General features: G+C 42.1%; 1 protein-coding gene and 1 long non-coding RNA gene across 2 annotated transcripts in view; one reads left to right on the forward strand and one right to left on the reverse strand.

Annotated features, from left to right (window-relative positions):
- Positions 1 to 21043, reverse strand: part of LOC126992569 (hemicentin-1-like) — a 203252-nt gene that overhangs the window by 67433 nt on the left and 114776 nt on the right. Inside the window, exon 9 of the mRNA XM_050851383.1 lies at positions 10945 to 11121. Within this exon, the coding sequence (XP_050707340.1) occupies positions 10945 to 11121 (177 nt within the window). The remainder of the gene's footprint in view (positions 1 to 10944; positions 11122 to 21043) is intronic.
- On the forward strand, positions 809 to 3717 carry LOC126992580 (uncharacterized). The gene is made up of 4 exons (XR_007746655.1): positions 809 to 1162; positions 1449 to 1738; positions 2173 to 2243; positions 2437 to 3717. It is a non-coding gene; the product is annotated as an uncharacterized LOC126992580 (long non-coding RNA).

The following is a 21043-nucleotide window of genomic DNA, read 5'->3' on the forward strand; positions in this document are numbered from 1 at the left end:
CCACTCACACAGCTCTATTGGACAGAGTAGAGTCTAAAGGGCCCCATATACGCTCAGGCGGCCTATTCCGCCGCCTGATGTCACCCACACACTATTCAGTCCTGCCTCAAGGCAACAGCTCAGTTCTAGCGAGACTGCGGAGTGAAGATCATGGCCTCTCTCATGGATACGGAAGAGTTAGACCTACTTGCAGCTGCAGCTGTTACAGTGACCTACAAGTTATTACGGAAGTCCAAGAAGAGGAGAAAGAGGAAAGTATGGACCAAAGCGTGGTTGCAGAAAGGGGATGGACTGTCATATATGAAGTTACTGTAGAAGCTGAGACTACAGTCAGAAGTGGTTCAATATCTCAGGATGGACGAACAAACTTATTTGACGCTGCTGTCTCTAGTAAGTCATTTCAGTAAGAAACAAGACACATGCATGCGCAAGCCCATATCTCTTCATGAGAGGCTGACAGCTACACTCCGCTTCCTGGCAACGGGTCGAGCATATGAAGATCTGAAGGCACGGATTTCCCCTGTATATCTCAATGAATTCACTCCAAAATCGCCGCTCTTCTTTAGTGGTGCAGCTGGTGCTCAGTACGGCAGACATGTTCACGGTAAGCTGCCGAGTGCTGTACTGAGAAATGTGGCCTCAAGGCCACCTCATGTGCCCATACACGCTGAAACAGGCCTGGGCCCATACGTATAAAGCAAAGTCTCCGTCTCAGCCTCGTATTCCGAGCCGCAGGAGCGGCTCCGCGTCCTAAGTCGCGTAGTTTCGAGCCGCAGAATCGGCCGTCGGTAAATTTGGGTGTGAAATGTAATAGGCGCTATGGTTACTGGCTCAGACTCACTTAACGTGGTCCAAGTCACCTTTGACATCAAGATCAAGAACCAGCTGGAAGGTAAACATGGCTGAGGTGCGGCGTCTCCCAAGGTCTTTTCATCCTAGGCGGGACATATTGAACAGTTTAAGTGACGCAGAACTTGTCAAAATATACAGACTGAACAGGGGAGGAATTGTGTTTGTTCCTGATTTAGTAAGAAATGAATTAACATCCCCAATATCAAGAAACAAGGCCGTCTCTCCGGGGGGGCAGTGGTTATCCTAGTCAGAGGTGGCTGTTGACTCCATACCTGCGCCCTCTGCCTGGCCCACAAACTTACTACAACAGGTAAGTTATGTACAATATACACTGCATGTATGATAAAATGCTAATTTGCTAGATAATTGGCCATACATGAGCTGAGAGCATATACCAATGTAATGACGAGGTAATTCTCCACTTACTTAATATTTATACTATGGAGTGTCACATCTAATGGTGTACATATCACCTTAGATAAAACAGTAACTCTCCCATGCTGAAGTTGCACTTGTTAATTAATCTCAGGAGTCACTATTGTGGTAGAGTTAGTTTTCAGGATAATGCAATAATGTATACATTTTATGCATTACAGTGCACACAAGAGGACCAGATGCACCGTGGAGAGGGTCAACGGGCAGTGGAAGCGACGATTCCACATACTTCATGGGGAAAGGCTTAAGTCCCCTGCATATGTGAGCAGGATCATCGAGGTGTGTGCTTTGCTGCACAGCATTGCAAGGAAAGGAACATCGATTTACCTGCAGGTAACGAGGCTGGTGAGAGTGCACGGCCTCTACCTGTTGTGCAGATAGCACCTGCTGCTGGACGGAACCAGCGGGATGGTCTGCGATACAGGGATGCATACGTCAATTTTCACTTCAAGTAAGTGCTGTGGCTACTCATAATTCATTACAAAATAATATATATATTTTTTTTTAACGTTTGTCTATGGCGCAGGTAGGCTATTACTTGATGGTGCTGATGGGCTTGGTGGCTGGCCCAAATCCGTAATGGCACAGACTTGTGTTTTATAGTGGCACCATCTTTTTGCCTCATGCACTCCCCCGCAGATCATTATTGATCCTTTCCGGGCAGAGAGTGGTCGTCTGGGAGGCTTGTGGGTACTTTTAAGCTACTCGGCGATGACATAAAATATTCAGTTGGGAGTGCTGGGATCGAACTCACGACTACCCAAATGTCACGCCAGCACGATGACCTCTTGGCCACCGCCTCACCATAAAGTATAAACCCCATCATTTTAACATTCATAAGAAACTAGTGTTAGAATACAACATTAATTTGCCTGTACTTTTCAGTGCTGGTCCTCACCCTGTCCCTGCCCAACCCTAACCATCCCCATGAGGAAAAATGACAAGCTTCCACACATGTAAGTTGTAAAACCCACCTCCTCATAACATTAATCTGCTGGCTATTTCTCCAGACTTACCTCAGAGAGATAGATAGAGAACTATGATCATGAAGCATTTACTTTTAACCCTAGCTTTAGAAATCATATCATTGGTATTTTAAACTAATTCCCACAAATTTTCCCTGCTTATGTGTTCTCTCAATTATGGCAGACACTACTGAGTCCTGCAATCTGCCTGCATTCCTGCTGCTTCAACTCAGTTTCTTGTGGAGTGTTGGGGAAGTTGATGAATCTTCTGAGTATACCAACGGCTGAAAGTGTGTACACCGTCTCCTTGCTGGTCGTCTGTTGTGATGGGCCCAAGTCATCACTACTACACCGTTTCATTTTTCTGATGCAATTTATTTGACAATATTAACCACTGTAAACTGGGGGATGGGATGGATGGCTGTTTCTTGACCTTTGGGGTGATACTACAACTTAAACAAAATCAGTGACAATCACAATTCATTCCTTATTATTATTATTATTATTTCTTATTACGCCTTATTATTTTAGTAGTTTTTCTTCATTGTTTGGTATTAAGTAAATTTTGGAACAACCGCTGTTGTTCTGGTGCTGTCTCTGTCCTGTTGGCCCTTCAAACCAGTGACAAAAGAACCCATTAACCCAATACAGGGCCAGTATAACATTTACCTGATTAATGTTTACCGTCCCCATTTTGCCCCAGCATGTACCTGTGTAATAAACATCCTGTTTTGGGTAAGAAAAATAATCATTGTATATCATTAATATTTATTTACTCCAACAGAAAAGAATGACATAGATAATTCAGGGATTAACCCTTAAAGCGCGGGCTTGTTTTGCCGTGCCTGTCCTCCCACGTGGGCATATTCAGGCAAAAACATACCTTACTTATCTTTTTATATCTTCACTTCTACTTATCTCACGTGCCTGAATGAAGTATCATTGTAAAGTACATACCATACATAGCTGGAACTGCCTGAGGGTTGGTTTAGGAGGAAGCAGTGAGGGTGGTAGCTGGTGTAGGGGCTGACTGTCTGGGGCCGGGCTGCGTGGTTATTGGGTCCTCCTCCTCCTCAAGTAACCTGCTGGTTAAGTTCAAAGTGATGCATGTTGAAAAAGTGTTAATATGTTAAAACATATTTAGAACCATAATAAATAGTTATGTATACCATTAATAATTAATGCTGGTACTCCATGCACTGAATTAATAAATTAAATTTAAATAAAAAAGATATGGTAACTGTTGATTTACATTTTTTTTATTCATACTTTTATACAACAAAGAAAAGCAACTAGTTTGTGGTAAGCACACTGGAAATTGACTTGGGAAACTCCAAGTGAGGGAGAAAATAATTTCAAATTGATCTCAAGATATAGTATGAGAAATAATCAAAATGAAAAAAATATAAATAGGTTTCACCCTAAGAATAATGAAAAAAATATTTGATGTATGCACGAACATTACTAAAATTATTGTAACTAAAAATGTCCATTCATGACTCCAGATTAAAGGTGATTCACTAAAGGACAAGAATGAAAGTGTTTACAATAGGGCGGACAGATTCTGCCGGCCCACTAAGGAACTGCCCTGAACTCACCTGCCAAACGTTATCAGTGATTTCCCGCAGACACAGAACTGTACCAGAAAAGTTTGTTGAGTTCCATAAAAGTGAGGGTTATATAATTTATTTTTCAATATGTTAATAAACAAAAAAGGTAACCCGAGAAACAGCATAAACAATACGATCTTATGTGATGAAGTAGCCCATACCTTTTATCCTTAAAGCTGACGGTCACGAGGGGAGAAGTAGGTGGCCCAACAACGAGGACGTCATCTGGCCGATCGTGGCAGGCTATCCAGCTGTGAGAGGGGAGGAGCTGGACCACCACCTGAAATTAAGATTTAATATAAGTCATTGTAGTAATGTCAACAATGTAAGTTCCATACCTTAAAAAAACTTCACTTTTCTTATAAGAATATACAATTTTGTACAGGAACAAATTTAAAGCATTTTCTAGTATAATGTGGGTGACATTTATCAACATCCTTCAACTACATGTTCAACCAGAGGTAGCCACAGCCTTAAATACCACACGTACCAGACAATATTTGATAATAAATCATATGAATTACATTTCACTTACCTTTACCTTATGCAACCTCTTTACTTATAATGATGTACAGGTAATACCGTAAAGGTTTATGCTAATAGTACTCTAGTGCTCTGACGGGGGGAGGTTCAGCTTGTGTGAGTTATATGGGTGTTATACTGACCTTCACTTTTTGATTTTCAGCAGTGTCCATGAATCTCATAGAAAGAAATATCATGTATTCTAAAACCATTGTTTCAGTAATACTTCAAGGTAAACTTGGGACAGGAAAATGACTAAGGATGAGTAAGGGGAAATGATTAAACACCTACCAATATGTAGATGATCATGTTACTGGTAAGTTTTGTTGGGCCTGCCTAATATTTATATTTGTCTGCTAGATAAAGTTGTATATGTCTTACATTTTACCTGCCACTGCTTTTTCTAAAGTGGAAGTACCATAGTGTAGTGTTTGACTATTAATATTATGTCGTGAAACATAAGAAACATTTCTTACCTGTGGCAGTGAAGGCTTGCTTATGGACGGAGATATTCCTCTTCGCCGTTGATTGCATTGACTGCCACTTCTTTTGGCAGTCCTTGGTGGTCCTGCCACAGGGAAAATTAAGCCTCCGCCAGGCGTTCGATGATCGCCGTCCAGGCAGCCGCCTTTACCCGGGCATTGCAGACACTAAAGTCTGCCTTATGCTCTTGGTATAACTGGGCCAGGAAGAACATTTCTTCCTGCGCCCAGTTATCTTTCCTCCTCCCCTGCTTGGCGGAGAGAGGGGAAGAAATCGCCGCGTCCGAGCTGACCAGCTCAGAAAACCTTCTGCCATCATGAAATCTCTGGTTTCAACGGGGCCGACATAAACAATGCCATTATATTTAACAATCTCACCATTACCTTCTAAAACAATTATATAACAGATGTAGTGTAATTTTAGTAAATAGTTTTAACCATTTTACGGTATTATTTAGCCTAAGAATTGATATAAAAGAACTGAGCTGATAAGGTACCTCGCCGTGGTTGGTAACGATGAAATCTGAATCTTATGGTGAGAGCCACAACTTTTTCACCTAGTTATGGCGACACTTACGTCAAACACACAATTTCTTTATAAGTATGACCCCTGAAACGGACGCTGGCCGGACGGAGCCAACCTGTCAGCTACAGGTTCGTGAGGCGACCTCTCCGGGCGGCCTGCACAGACCGCCTCAATGTCCCATACACGCTCAGTTTTGCCTGAACAGTCATGGTTTGCACAGGCGGCCGGACAGGTCGCCTGAGCGTGTATGGGGCCCTTAAGGCTCTTCGTCTCATCAGCTCTCCTCCTCTTACTGATAGTCTTCAGCCTCTTAAATTCCGTCGCGATGTTGCCTCTCTTTCGATCTTTTATCGATATTTTCACGCTGACTGCTCTTCTGAACTTGCTAACTGCATGCCTCCCCCCCTCCCGCGGCCTCACCTTACATGACTTTCTAATCAAGCTCATCCCTATACTGTCCAGACCCCTTATGCAAGAGTTAACCAGCATCTTCACTCTTTCATCCCGCACACTGGTAAACTCTGGAACAATCTTTCTTCATTCGTACGACTTGAACTCTTTCAAGAGGAGGGTATCAGGACACCTCTCCTCCCGAAATTGACCTCTCTTTTTGGCCACTCCTCTGTACTCTATTCATGAGCAGTAAGTAACAGGCTTTTTTTTCATTATTGTTTTTTTTTCACGCCCTTGAACTGTCTCCTTTTCTGTAAACACACACACACACACACACACACACATGCTCTCTCTCTCTCTCTCTCTCTCTCTCTCTCTCTCTCTCTCTCTCTCTCTCTCTCTCTCTCTCTCTCTCTCTCTCTCTCTCTCTCTCTCTCTCTCTCTCTCTCTCTCTCTCTCTCTCTCACACACACACACACACACACACACACGCAAGCACACGCACATGCTCTCTCTCTCTCTCTCTCTCTCTCTCTCTCTCTCTCTCTCTCTCTCTCTCACACACACACACACACACACACACACACACACGAATAAGAACATAAGAATGTTAGGAGTCTGCAAGAGACCGGTTGGTCTATACAAGGCAGCTCCTGTACACTCAACCCCACCTTACCTCACCATCCATGGCTTTATCTAACCTCTTCTTGGATGTATCTACGGTATTGGCACCCACAACATGGCCCCCAAGCCTGTTCCATTCGTCCACCACTCTGTTGGTGAACCAATTCTTGCCTATGTCGTTGTTGAATCTGAATTTGTCTAGCTTAAAACTATTGCTACGCGTCCTACCTGGCTCTTTTACTATCAAAATCTTATTGACATCCCCTTTATTAAAGCCCTTCATCCATTTATAGACTTCGATACGGTCTCCTCGCAACCTTCGCCTTTCTAGCGAGTGTAGATTTAACTGCTTCAGCCTGCCTTCATAAGGCAAGTTTCTCACCCCCTGAATCATCTTTGTCATCCTCCTCTGTACAGATTCTAACATCTTGATATCCATTCTATAGTAGGGGGACCAGAACTGAACTGCATAATCGAGATGAGGTCTAACTAGTGCTAAGTAAAGTTTGAGGATGACTTCAGCGCTCCTATTGCTTACGCTCCTTGAGATGAAACCAAGTACTCTGTTTTCCCGATTTTTAGCCTGAATGCATTGAGCCCTAGGACGGAGGTCAGCGCTCACTAGGACTCCTAAGTCTCTCTCACGCCCAGATTTACTTAGAGGAGTGCCATTTTAGGAGTAATTGTGTGAGGGGTTATTCCTACCTACACTCAGAATGCAACACTTCCCGTCATTGAATTCCATCTTCCACAAACTCCCCCAGGGAGGACTCCCCTTCTGGCTGCCGACCCGAGAAGTGTCTTGATAACTCCTTGAACCTCTTTCATCTCAATTTCTGCAACATTCGCGGTCTTCGTTCTAATTTTCATTCTGTGGAACATCATCTCTCCTCCTCTAAACCTCACCTTCTCTTCCTTACCGAAACACAGGGTTCTGAGGCTACTGACAGCAATCTCTACTCTGTTCCCTCCTACTATCTCTATCCTAAATTTCAATCCAAAGCTGGATGTTGCGCCTACGTGCGCAACGACATCACTTGCTCTCGTGCCCACAACCTTGACTCTTCTGAATTTTCTAGCATCTGGCTAAGACTTCATTGTCATTCTATTACTAAATACATCTGTGCTGTTTATCTCTCACCTAACTCTACTAACTATGTAAAATTCTTTGACTATTTGAACTCTAAAGTGGAGCACATCTTGACCCACTCTCCCTTCGCTGAAATCTCCATCCTAGGAGATTTCAATTTTCACCACCAGCTTTGGCTTTCATCCTCTTTCACTGACCATCCTAGTGAACAAGCCTGCAACTTTGCTATCCTCAACGACCTAGAGCAGTTGGTCCAGCACCCTACACGTATTCCCGACCATCTTGGAGACCGGCCCAACATTCGAGACCTCTTCCTTACCTCTAACCCTTCTGCTTATTCTGTCAAACTGTTCTCTCCGTTGGGCTCCTCCGATCACAATCTTATTTCTGCATCCTGTCCTATCGCTCCTGTACACCCTTTGGACCTCCGAAGAGGCGATGCTTCTGGCATTTTGCTTCAGCTCGGTGGGACGACCTGAGGATGTACTTTTCCGATTTCCCGTGGAATGATTATTGCTTCCAGGATAGAGACCCCTCTGTGTGTGCTCAGCGCATCACAGAGGTGATTGTCTCTGGAATGGAGGCATACATTCCTCGTTCTTTCTCTACTCCTCACGCTAAAAAGCCTTGGTTTAATCACGCTTGTTCTCGTGCTGTCAATGATAGAGAGGCAGCTCACAAAAGGTACCAGAGACTTCAAATTAATGCTAATTATGAATTTTACATTTCTGCCCGGAATCGTGCGAAATCTATTCTCCGACTAACTAAAAACTCTTTCATTAATAGAAAATGCCAAAACCTTGCTTTCTCTAACTCCTCCCGTAATTTCTGGCATCTAGCCAAAAACATCTCTTCCAACTTCACTTTTTCATCTTTCCCTCCACTCCTCAGTCCTGACGGCAACACTGCCGTCTCATCTATCTCTAAGGCTGAACTCTTCTCTCAAACTTTTTCTAAAAACTCCACTCTGGACGATTCTGGGCATATTCCTCCTACTCATCCCCCCTCTAACTTCTTTATGCCTGTTATAAAGATTCTTCAAAATGATGTTTTCTATGCCCTCTCTGGCCTCAATCCTCAGAAGGCTTATGGACCTGATGGAGTGCCTCCTATTGTCCTTAAAAACTGTGCCTCCGTGCTGTCACCCTGCCTGGTCAAACTCTTTCGCGTCTGCCTGTCAACATCTACGTTTCCTTCCTGCTGGAAGTATGCCTTCATACACCCTGTGCCTAAGAAGGGTGACCGTTCCAATCCCTCAAACTACCGTCCTATAGCTTTACTTTCTTGTCTATCTAAAGCTTTTGAATCAATCCTTAACCAGAAGATTCAAAAGCACCTTTCCACTTCTGACCTTCTATCTGATCGCCAGTATGGTTTCCGCAAGGGGCGTTCTACTGGTGATATCCTAGCCTTCTTAACTGACTCTTGGTCATCCTCTCTTAGTCGTTTCGGTGAAACCTTTGCTATTGTGCTGGACATATCAAAAGCTTTTGATAGGGTCTGGCACAAATCTTTGTTTTCCAAACTACCCACCTACGGTGTCTATCCTTCTCTCTGTACCTTTATCTCCAGTTTCCTTTCTGACCGTTCTATTTCTGCTGTGGTAGACGGTCACTGTTCTTCCCCTAAACCTATTAACAGTGGTGTCCCACAGGGTTCTGTCCTATCTCCCACTCTCTTTCTGTTGTTCATTGATGATCTTCTTTCCAAAACGAACTGTCTTATCCATTCCTACGCCGATGATTCCACTCTGCATTACTCAACTTCTTTTGATAGAAGACCCACCCTACAGGAACTTAATGACTCAAGGCTGGAGGCTGCAGAACGCTTAGCCTCAGACCTTACTATTATTTCCGATTGGGGCAAGAGGAACCTGCTGTCCTTTAACGCTTCAAAAACACAGTTTCTCCACCTATCCACTCGACACAATCTTCCAAACAACTATCCCCTATTCTTTGACAACACCCAGCTATCACCTTCCTCAACACTAAACATCCTCGGTCTATCCTTAACTCAAAATCTCAACTGAAAACTTTATATCTCATCTCTTACTAAATCAGCTTCCTCGAGGCTGGGCGTTCTGTACCGTCTCCGCCAGATCTTCTCCCCCGCACTGTTGCTGTTCATATACACTCACACAGCTCTTCTGGACAGAGTGGAGGCTAAGGCTCTTCGTCTCATCAGCTCTCCTCCTCATACTGATAGTCTTCTACCTCTCAAATTCCGTCGCGATGTTGCCTCTCTTTCTATCGTCTATCGATATTTTCACGCTGACTGCTCTTCTGAACTTGCTAACTGAATGCCTCCCCCACTCCCGCGGCCCCGCTGCACACGACTTTTTACTCATTCTCATCCCTATACTGTCCAAACCCCTTATGCAAGAGTTAACCAGCATCTTCACTCTTTCATCCCTCACGCTGGTAAACTCTGGAACAATCTTCCCTCATCTGTATTTCCTCCTGCCTACGACTTGAACTCTTTCAAGAGGAGGGTATCAGGACATCTCTCCTCCCGAATTTGACCTTGCTTTTGGACACCTCTTTTGTTTCTTTTTTTAGGAGCAGCGAGTAGCGGGCTTTTTTTTATTATTTTTTTATTTTTTTTGTGTGCCCTTGAGCTGCCTCCTTTGTTGTAAAAAAAAAAAAAATCTGTCACTTCCCCGCCCAATCATAGTCTGTCAAGCTCATCCTGGAGAACGCTAGTGTCCCTGTCTGATTGGATTACTCTACCGATCTTGGTATCATCTGCGAACTTGCTGACATCGCTACTAATTCCTGTGTCCAAGTCATTGATGTACATAATAAAAAAACAGAGGACCCAGCACCGACCCTTGTGGGACGCCACTCGTAACACTGCCCCATTCAGATTTCCTACTATTGATTTGCACTCTCTGCTTCCTACCACTAAGCCACGTCCTGATCCAGTTCAAAACTTTCCCATCTATGCCGTGAGCCTGTAATTTTAGTAATAGCCGGTGATGGGGAACTTTGTCGAACGCTTTACTGAAATTTAGATACAGTATGTCATAGTTTTCATCTCGGTCAACCGCCTCGATTACTTTAGTGTAGAAGGACAACAGGTTAGTAAGGCAAGACCTACCCTTTGTGAATCCATGCTGTAAATCATGAATTAAATTATGTTTTTCTAGATGGTCCCGAATGCTCCGGGCTATAACTGACTCCAACATCTTTCCTACAACTGATGTTAAGCTAATTGGGCAATAATTTGAGGTGGCTGACTTGTCTCCCTTTTTGAAAATCGGCGTCACATTAGCTACTTTCCATTGATTGGGCACATACCCAGAATTTACCGACATCTTAAAGATATCGGTAAGCAGGCCACTGAGGACCTCCTTGCACTCTTTCAGCACCCTTGGGAATATTATTATTATTATTATTATTATTATTATTATTATTATTATTATTATTATTACACACACACTCACCTGGCGTGATGAAGACCTGGTCGCCGGGCAGCCGGTGTGAGGTGAGCGAGTTGTTGAACACCCACGAGTACCTCACCACTGACGGCGCCGCCTCCACCTGGCAGGTCACGTTCACCTGCTGCTCCAGCCCCGCTGCCAGCACCCGCGTCGCCCCGCCCACAACGCACACCGGAGCGTCTGGGGGGAGAAAGAAGAGTCTGATGCAGGTCATACAGCGGAGGCGGCGGTGATGGTGATGGAAGTGTGGAGGTAGTAGTGATGATGGTGGTAGTGGTAGTGATGGTCCTGGTGGTGGTGATGGTGGTGGTGGTGGCACTAATAAAAATGTTTATTCCATATGGTTTCTGTTTCATGGGTAAGTGATGTGGGTTTTGGTTTCTGATGGTGATGGTGACGGTGGCATTACAGAGGATTTTAAATATGGCTACCATACCAAGGGTGTTGGGTGTGAGTTTTCTTTGTGATGGTAGTACTGAAGGAATGTCAATGGTGTTAATGGTGGTGTAGTGTGTATACTGACAGTTTGGGGAGAGGGTGCAGGGGTTCAACGGTGCATAGCTCACAAAGAAAAAGAAGGGCGAGTGACTGCGACCTAATGGCTGTAAAGTCTCTAAAATAAGAAAAGAAAAAAATAGTAATAGACACTAATATAATTATGACCAAACGAAAAAGCACAATCATCCACTGGAGTTCACGCCCCGAGTCCCTCCATGCGGCGACCAGGACACGCGGGGGTCAGGGGGGAGGCACGGAGCCTCATGGGACTCCCGGACCGAGGCGCGTAACCCTTATACGAAGACATGCACTCCGAATAGCGGGTAAAAGGGCAGGCTGAACGACACTGAAGGATGGAATATGAAGGACGTAAACTTGAAGTAACGTCGCAAGGAATAAAGTGCACCTGAACACCCCACTTTACTTCCCCCTGCATATACTGAGTTAAGAGAAACATCAAACGAACGATACAGAAGGATAACATATAAAGGACGTGAGTGCCGGAGGTACGGTGTGATGGACTAAAGATTGTGGCGCATGTTGGGAAATATTACAGCTCTGCCTGAACGCCGCCTTTCACGGACACTTCACTCGATTTTCACCATCGTCATTACCTTCAAGAAAGCACCAAGTTGACGGCAGCATATATTTATTTCCTCTGACTTATGGACGCTGAAGTACCACACTGGCACGTTGGCTGCTTACTGTACTGTTATCTGGTATACGTACAATATTTCATTCTTCATGTAGATTACAGCGTTGGCCCTTGATGGAAAGGCTCTGACACCATAAGTATCCGATCAGAGTGTTTGTAGAAGTCATTCAATTTTCACACACACACACACACACACACACACACACACACACACACACACACACACACACACCAGGGCTGGAATATTCGTATTCGGTATTTGTATTCGAATACATTCGAATACCGTATTTGGGTGTATTACTATTCGTATTCGAATAAATACTGATATAAATAAAAGTATTTTCATTCGTATTCGAATACAATGTGAAAGTATTCGTATTCTGCGAATAATCTGACGAATACTTCAATATATGTTGTCAGAAATATCAGCGGTTGTTCCTTATGACTCAGCCTCCTGCTGGGTGGACATGTAATCGTCGTGTATAATACAGAGTTCGGAGACTGTGACAGCGCGGCTGGAGTCTGACTCAATTGCTAATTGCCAGTGTGAACGCTAAATATATGTTCATGAGCTCATTTTACTGTCGCATAACTTCAGAACAGTTATACACCCTGTTACGTCGAAAAGGTATTTTTCAATGAAAAGTATTCTTGAATGCATTCATGAATACTTTCAAGAAGTATTCGTATTTGTATTCGAATCAAAACCATTTCAGTGTATTCGTATTCGTTGGAATTTGAAGTATTCGTATTCGTATTCGAATACACAGTTCTTGTATTCACTCCATCCCTGAAACACACACACACACACACGGCCCGGTAGCTCAGGGGTAGGGCGTCTGGCTCACAACCAGAAGGACCGGGGTTCAGTTCCCCGGCTGGGTGAAGATAAGTTGGGTTTATCTTCTTTCACGTGTAGCCCCTGTTCACCTAGCAGTGAGTAGGTACGCGACGTTAGGCAAGGAGTTGTGACCTCGTTGTCGCGGTGTGTTGTGTGTGAGTGGTCTCAGTCCTACCCAAAGATCGGTACTATGAGCTCTGTGCTCATAGGGGAACGCCTGGCAGTCTCGAGAGAGACCCGCAGCAGACCAAGAGGTGAATTACACACACACACACACACTCACTAATTGGCGGAGGGAAGAACATAAGTGAAGGTGAACAGTATGAAGACAATATCAAGATCGAGGGACAAGAAAGAAAAGAAGTAAAGATAAGATAAAAAATAAGATAAGATCATTTATTTGTCACATTGTTATACATTAATGCATACAAGTGAAAATCTTTGTGGCTACAGGCTCTAGAAGAGTAAAAATACAGTGTACAATACATCAAATAGTATGATATAGTATAGTATGGTTTACATATAATACATAAAAAACATAAAACATAAAAACATAATTCCTATAAATAAACATGGTTGAAAAGCACTATGCGGCTGGGAACAATTTTTTTCTTTCTCTAACGATCTCTTCTTATCATGGGTAGAGCCAATCTTCTTCCTGACCTTATAAACATAAAACAGTTACTTAGAGAATGGGTTTGGTCCTGCAGTATTTTTTTCCATTTCACTTGATATAATATCTCTGTTGATATTACATCTGCACCTAACCTTTTAGCCTTCCTAACGATTTTATTTAGCTTATTTTTATCTGCAGAAGTTATTTTTTTTATACCAGGTAGAAATTGAAAAAGTAAGATTTGATTCTAAAGTGGATTTGTAAAACAAGCTGATTATTATTTTTATCTACATGGACATTATTTAAAATTCTGAGAAAATGGAGTCTTTGGTTACATTTTTTGATGACTAGGTCTGTGTTTACATTTCCTTTAAGTTCATCATCGATTAAAATTCCAAGATATTTATATTGATTTACCCGCTCTACAGGTTCCCCATCTATACTGATATTATCTGGAACCATTATGGACTTTTTCCTGAAATCTATTATAATTTCTTTGGTTTTATTTACATTTAATACTAAATAATTTTCTCTACACCACTCAACGAATTTTTGGACCTGTTATGTAATTTCTGCAGTCATCATTGAATATTTTTCCTATAATTACTGTATCATCGGCGTATTTGATAAGGGTACAATTGTCAAAAACACTCCTACATTCATTTGTGTACAGACTGAAAAGTATGGGGGACAACACCCCCCCGTGAGGGGCGCCAGTGTTGGTGGCAATTTTGTCAAACTATACACTACTGATTTTGGCATACTTTGTCCTTTGTGTTAAAAAAAATAAAAATCCAGTTCAAAAGGTTACTGTTATAACCCATCTCCAACAATTTTCTTAAAAGTATATGGGGCTGGATAGTATTAAAAGCTGAGCTAAAATATATGAATAGAAGTCTTGTTGATTTATTTCTTTTATCTGAATGCTTGCAAATATCATTTATTAAAATTCGGCTTGCATCTTGTAAACTTTTGTTTTTACAGTGAGCAAATTGCATCGGATCCCTCAAATTTTCCATTCTATCACATAAATGTTTCCTAACAATATTTTCAAGGCATTTCATGATATTAAATGTGAGAGCAACAGGAACAGAAAGGAAGAATGTACAAAGTTACCAATGGAGGAAAGAGAGAGGAAGGCAAGTGTAGGAAAGGTTGATAGGAGGTACGACAAAGATGACTAGGTCTGTGTTTGCATTTCCTTTAAGTTCATCATCGATTTAAATTCCAAGGTATATATATTGGTTTACCCGCTCTACAGGTTCCCCATCCATACTGATATTATCTGGAACCATTATGAACTTTTTCCTAAAATTTATTATAATATCTTTGGTTTTATTTACATTTAATACTAAATAATAAGAAGTACCGACATGGCATCTCAAACATAAAGGAAGAGATAATAATTGACCAGGAAAAAAAGCATAAAATAAAGAAAATTACAGAACGCCATCATAATTGACATAGTGGCACCAAATAAATTACTTCCTCCCCCCTTACCAAAGAAAACATGAAGGGAAAAGAGAGAGAGAGAGAGAGAGAGAGAGAGAGAGAGAGAGAGAGAGAGAGAGAGAGAGAGAGAGAGAGAGAGAGAGTATGGATATTAAAACTAATTATTGTGGGTTAAGTACAGCTAAAATATTGTTTAATGAACCAAAAAAGAAAAAAAAAAAACGCCCACCGCCGCCTCGTCGCTCACAAGCTGATGCGCCGCTTCGTCTCAATATTTCCCAGTCCTTCGGGTAAATGCAACACAGTCGGTTTCCCGAGTCGAGGATGGACGCGGGTTATTGGCGGTGAAACACGACCAGCCCGGCCCATCTCACGCTCATCCCTCCGTCCTCCGTCCGAAAACAGATATTATAACCAATGTAGAGACGGTCTTCATTGAAATTAAAAATAAATCTCGTAAAATTGTAATTGGACTTATCTACAGACCGCCAAGGCAGACTCTTGATATCGACCACGCATTAAGTGAATTATTATTAGAAACAAGGACTTTAACTTGCCAGTGAAAAGATGGGGTGAACCGTTGAACTGTCATACAGGGCTCGACCTATACACAAATTTACTAGAAAGTGATTTACATCAACACGTTCAAAAACCGACTCGGGAAAATAATATAATTGACCTTATCTTTTCAACGACAGCTGATCTAGTTAACGAAGTAAATGTTGGTCCAATTTTTAGTTCTAGCGATCACCGAACAATCACATTCAGCATCAATATGAAAGAATGTAAAGTAACTCCTAGTAAAGAAAAGGTGCCTGATTATCAGAGAGCGAATTTCGTAAGACTCCGATCAATTCAAAATAATTCTGACTGGACTGAAATCTCGGCGGAAACAGATATTGATAAATCTTGGGGGGCCTTCACCACAATATTGAACAATGCCATAAGCATATGTGTACCCTATCGTAACAGACGTTCAGCTTTTAAGAAGAAACCCAAATGGTGGAATAACGAAATTCAAAATAGCCTATCTCTTAAAAAACGCGTATACAGTAGATACATATCAACTCAGAGTGAGGCTGACAAACTAGAGTTGGACAGAATTCGCCGCGAAACCATGAAATTAATAAAACGAAGCAAGAAAAATCTTGAAGAATATATAGCGGAAACGAGTAAATCTAATCCTAAAGAATTTTTTAGCTATGTAAATAATAAAAAGTCACTCACTTGTGGTATCGGGCCGCTTGCTAATGATAATGGTAACCACACGAACGATGAAAATGAAATGGCTACAATCCTAAATAACTTTTTCGCATCCGTATTTACCGACGATGATTGTTTATCACCTCAACCGCCGGAGGTTAGAAGGACCGAAAAGATGTTAAGTGGCGTGCTCATCGTAGAAAGTGACATTTTATGCACAATTGAAAAGATTAAAGTAAGCAAAGCTCCTGGTCCAGACAAAATTACCCCTAGGGTCTTAAAAGAAATCAAACATCAAATTTGTAAACCGCTCTCCATCATATTCAATAAATCTTTAACAGCTGGAAAAGTTCCGTCGGATTGGAAACTTGCAAATGTCACACCAATTTTCAAAAAGGGGGACAAGTCTCATCCAGGAAACTATCGACCAATTAGCCTGACATCCATTGTTTGTAAGTTAATGGAGACTATCATTCGCGACAATATGGTGAAATTCTTCGAAGAAAATAATATGATAAATGATTCGCAACATGGCTTCCGTAGTAAACGTTCGTGTTTAACTAATTTTTTTCATTATATTTTTGAGGTGTTCGATGAAAGCAGATCAGTAGATATCATATATCTGGATTTTCAAAACGCATTTGATAAGGTCCCCCACCAACGATTGCTCAGCAAACTATTGGCGCACGGTATCTCGGGTAACATTCACAATTGGCTTGTGGACTGGCTCTCTGAGCGGAAACAGAGAGTAGTTCTAAACGGTGTTACATCTAACTGGCTCGACGTCAGAAGCAGCGTACCTCAAGGATCAGTGCTTGGCCCCATGCTCTTCTTAATTTATGTTAATGATATCGATGATGGGCTCACTTGCAAAGTATCAAAATTTGCTGATGACACAAAAAATACTTGTAAAGTAACTGCGACACTCGACGAAGAAGCTTTACAATCAGATCTAGATCGACTTGCACGTTGGGCCAATCAATGGCAAATTAAATTTAACGTTGACAAATGTAAAGTGTTGCACATCGGAAAAAATAACAATCGCGTTCGGTACGTAATGAATGACAAACAACTTTCTGCAGTAAGTAAAGAAAAGGATCTTGGAATCACTATATCAAGCGATTTAAAGCCCAGTCAGCATTGTTCAGAGGTAGTTAAAACTGCAAACAAATTGGTTGGCTTCATCGGACGAGTCTTTAATACTAAATCGGAAAAAGTAATGTTAAAACTGTATAATTCGTTGGTTCGACCCCGTCTAGAGTACTGTGTACAGTTTTGGTCTCCCTACTACAGAAAAGACATAGAAAAGTTGGAACGGGTTCAACGAAGAGTAACAAAGATGATTCCTAGGTTGAGAAATTTATCATATGAACAAAGGCTTAAAGAAGTAATTTATTCAGTCTATCAAAACGAAGAATGCGAGGCGATCTAATAGAAGTGTTTAAAATGTGTAAGGGATTCAGTGATATTAATGCGGAAGATTACTTTACAATAGATCGATCAAATAGAACAAGAAGAAATCACAATTTGTAGATAAGTGGTAAAAGATTCTCGTCGCACGAAGCTAAACACTTCTTCTTCAATCGAGTTGTTAATATTTGGAACTCTCTATCCTGTGATGTCGTTGATAGTACAACAGTTACGGCCTTCAAGAATAGATTAGATAAGTGTTTTGAATCCAACCAGCAACTAAGATATTACTCATTATCATAATAACGTTAAGTTCTTTCGAATACTGGTGTCCTTATCCGCTTTTATCGCCCGGTTAGTGGTAGCAGTAATGGTAGTTCTTTCCTCTTTCCTGCATAATTTCCATGCTGTTTTTCCACGCTGCATGGTTCTTTTTTCTTTCCTGGAGGAATGGGGGGGTGGGGAGGAGCCTTCGCCTTTGCTGTCTTTCATCTTCCACCTTTGATTAGATAGTTAGTGTAGCTTGTCACAAACAGCCTCGTAAGGACCATGAGGTCTGCTGTTGTTTGTTCTTTCTTTGTGTTTATTTGTGTCCTCCCTTTACTTCCCCTCTCCTCTGTTCTGGCCCTTCAGTCAGCCTTGACCTCACTAGAATATGCCCCTGACATACTATCCCTTCCCATCCTCTACCTCTCTCCTCCCCTACCTCCTTAGCTTCCATTACCGCCCCTCACTGTCCTTGCTTTCACTAAGGCCGTCTTCTCAAGGCCTATTCGTCTACTTCTCATCTCCCTTGCCCCCGTCTTCCTGTACTCTGCGCCCTTCAATACTCGTCCCGCCTCTCTTCACTTCTCTTCGCATTACACCGTCGATTCATATCTTGTCCCTGGGCATCACTATCGCCCGGATGCATATTTCAGAACACTATTATTGTTCAGCACCAGGCGAAATTGAAAGCAATCAACGCTCGTAGTGAGTGCGGGGGTGCTGAGGGTGCTGCTCGTGGATGTGGCTCTTGGTAGGCTGAGGCTCAATTCCGTCAAAATGAATACACTGCCTCCTGAAACAGTAACCTCTCTAGGCAATGGCAAGAACAGAGTACAGAGTCAATTTACATCCGGTGCCTCTTTAGCATGCGGTCTACCCGGCCATTTACACTTAAGCGTGCGGTCTACCACCATATTTACAATTCAGCGTGTATTCTACCTCAGCTACAGGAACCTTACCTGCAGGATGATGAAAACGAGTTGAATATTGCCGATTAATGATTTAGTATTATCCAGAAAAATGTTTTCTCATAAAAAATGCAACTGCTGTTTCTTCCGGCAAAATGACACGTCTGTAGACATCTTTTAACAACATTGCAGTTATTTAGAGAAATGAGTTAAACCATTGCTATCGGCTTCAGCGTAATTAATAATACGGCGCCACAGGTGAAGACGTAAAAAAAAAAAAAGGGGGGGGGGGAAGGAGGATAGTGAGGTGAATATTCGTTGATTGTCCTGTTATATAGACCGGCCAGGAGCACTCGGGAGACACCACACAACACAAGCTGTCTCCGGAGAGTGGTCAGGTCATTCATTACATAGCTTATAATAGACTACGGTGACTGTGGTCAGGTGATTACTCAGGTCAGGCGCACTCAGGTAACAATTTTATTTATAGTAGTTGCCGTAAAATATGACTCTTGCTTGGCCCATGTTGCCCCCCCCCCCGGTGCTCTTCTTGACCGAAGTCAATGACGTTAAGGTTGATTGAAGATCCGGATGGCATGTGGGTAATCTTCCGCCACTTGGCGATGACCTGAAAAATCAGCGTGTTCCGTTGGGACTCGAACTTAGGCCACGCTAGGTCCTCAGGCTCACCATGCCTGCACGCTGGCCACTGGGTCACCGAGCACCAAGTTGCCTATGCTGAACTGAGCACGACAGTTCTGCCACAAGGCGCGCCTTCACTCTGCAAACAGGCGATGGCTCGCAACCATGGCTGTAGGTGAGGAAAGTGTTCCTGAAGAAAGTTTCCTCAGAGGTTTGCTGGAGCCAGGTACAGACATATTGGCTGAAGGTGAAAAGATGCTGGAAAATATGTCTTGTGAAGCCTAAACTTGCTCTAGATGATGATCCACAGCAGGGTTTTGGCAGCTTTGGACAAAGTAATAATAATAATAATAATAATAATAATAATAATAATAATAATAATAATAATAATAATAATAATGATAATGATAATGATAATGATAATGATAATAATAATAATAATAATAATAATAATAATAATAATAATAATAATAATAATAATAATAATAATAATAATAATAATAATAATAACACAGGCAACATGGTGCTTGCACATTAAGCCATTTTCTCCTGTGTTGCACTCTCAAAATCCTGTGTTTGTGTCAATCTCGTACTGTACGGATTATGTAGATTGGCTTTGGACTCTGTACTTGCCATTGCCTAGACTGCTTCAGGAGTCAGTTTACCCATCTTGACGGATTTGACCCTCCGCCTGCTTAAACGGCACATCCACGAACGTTGATTGGCTCTAATTTCGCCAGGTGCTGAACAATAATAGGGTTCGGTAATATGACGCCCGGATAGAAGGCCGTCACATCACATCCCTCTCTCCCTCCCTCTCCCCTATGAACTTCCCTCCGCGCCCTTCAATATCCCTTTTCTGCCCTTCCATTTCCTTCTTTCTCTTTACATTGGCCCGTCGACCCTCGTCTTGCCTCGCAACATTACCCTTCACACAGATATATTGCACACAAAAAATAACGCAGAAAAAAATTACATTAATATTCCAGTGTTGCCTTTACCCGTGCGGTCATTATTTTTCCCGCCTCTCCCAGTGGTTTTTAATAATTTCTCGTCGGCCAAACTTTGAGCACGCTGCAGCGTAGCGGCGCATGTTTCTCCGTTAACGGTGATGAACTTTATACACCGGATCAAAGTCGCGTGAGCTGGACGCTTTGCAGACATTGCCTCAAGACTTACCGGACGCCCGCCGCTGAACATCTGGGACACAAAGCAGCCGGCCCTCCCTCAACGAACATGATTTCTCTTCTCTATTTTGTAGATTTTAATAGCAAGTAATTTATTGAAACACATTTACTTTTCATTACAAAGCGGTGTAAGATATCCAGGTACGTTGCTTCTATCTATCTCTTCTCCAGCTGCAGTCGCCTTTATTTTCGTTTTTTTTTTTTTTTAAATGAAAATGTCATTGTATTAATTCCTATTTGAACCACATGCCACCTGTCTTTTATATATCTGACTAAAATCACCGATAAGAAATATTAATATTGCGTCAATTAAATACATCCTACAATATAATTTCTTTCATATTTGAATATAAAAATAACCTAGCTCTAAATACTTTGTGGTTACTTGGTAACACAGACTCACTCTCATGCAGCAAGGCAAGA

This window comes from Eriocheir sinensis, chromosome 7, assembly GCF_024679095.1.
Source record: "Eriocheir sinensis breed Jianghai 21 chromosome 7, ASM2467909v1, whole genome shotgun sequence".
Classification (NCBI taxonomy): Eukaryota; Metazoa; Arthropoda; class Malacostraca; order Decapoda; family Varunidae; genus Eriocheir; species Eriocheir sinensis.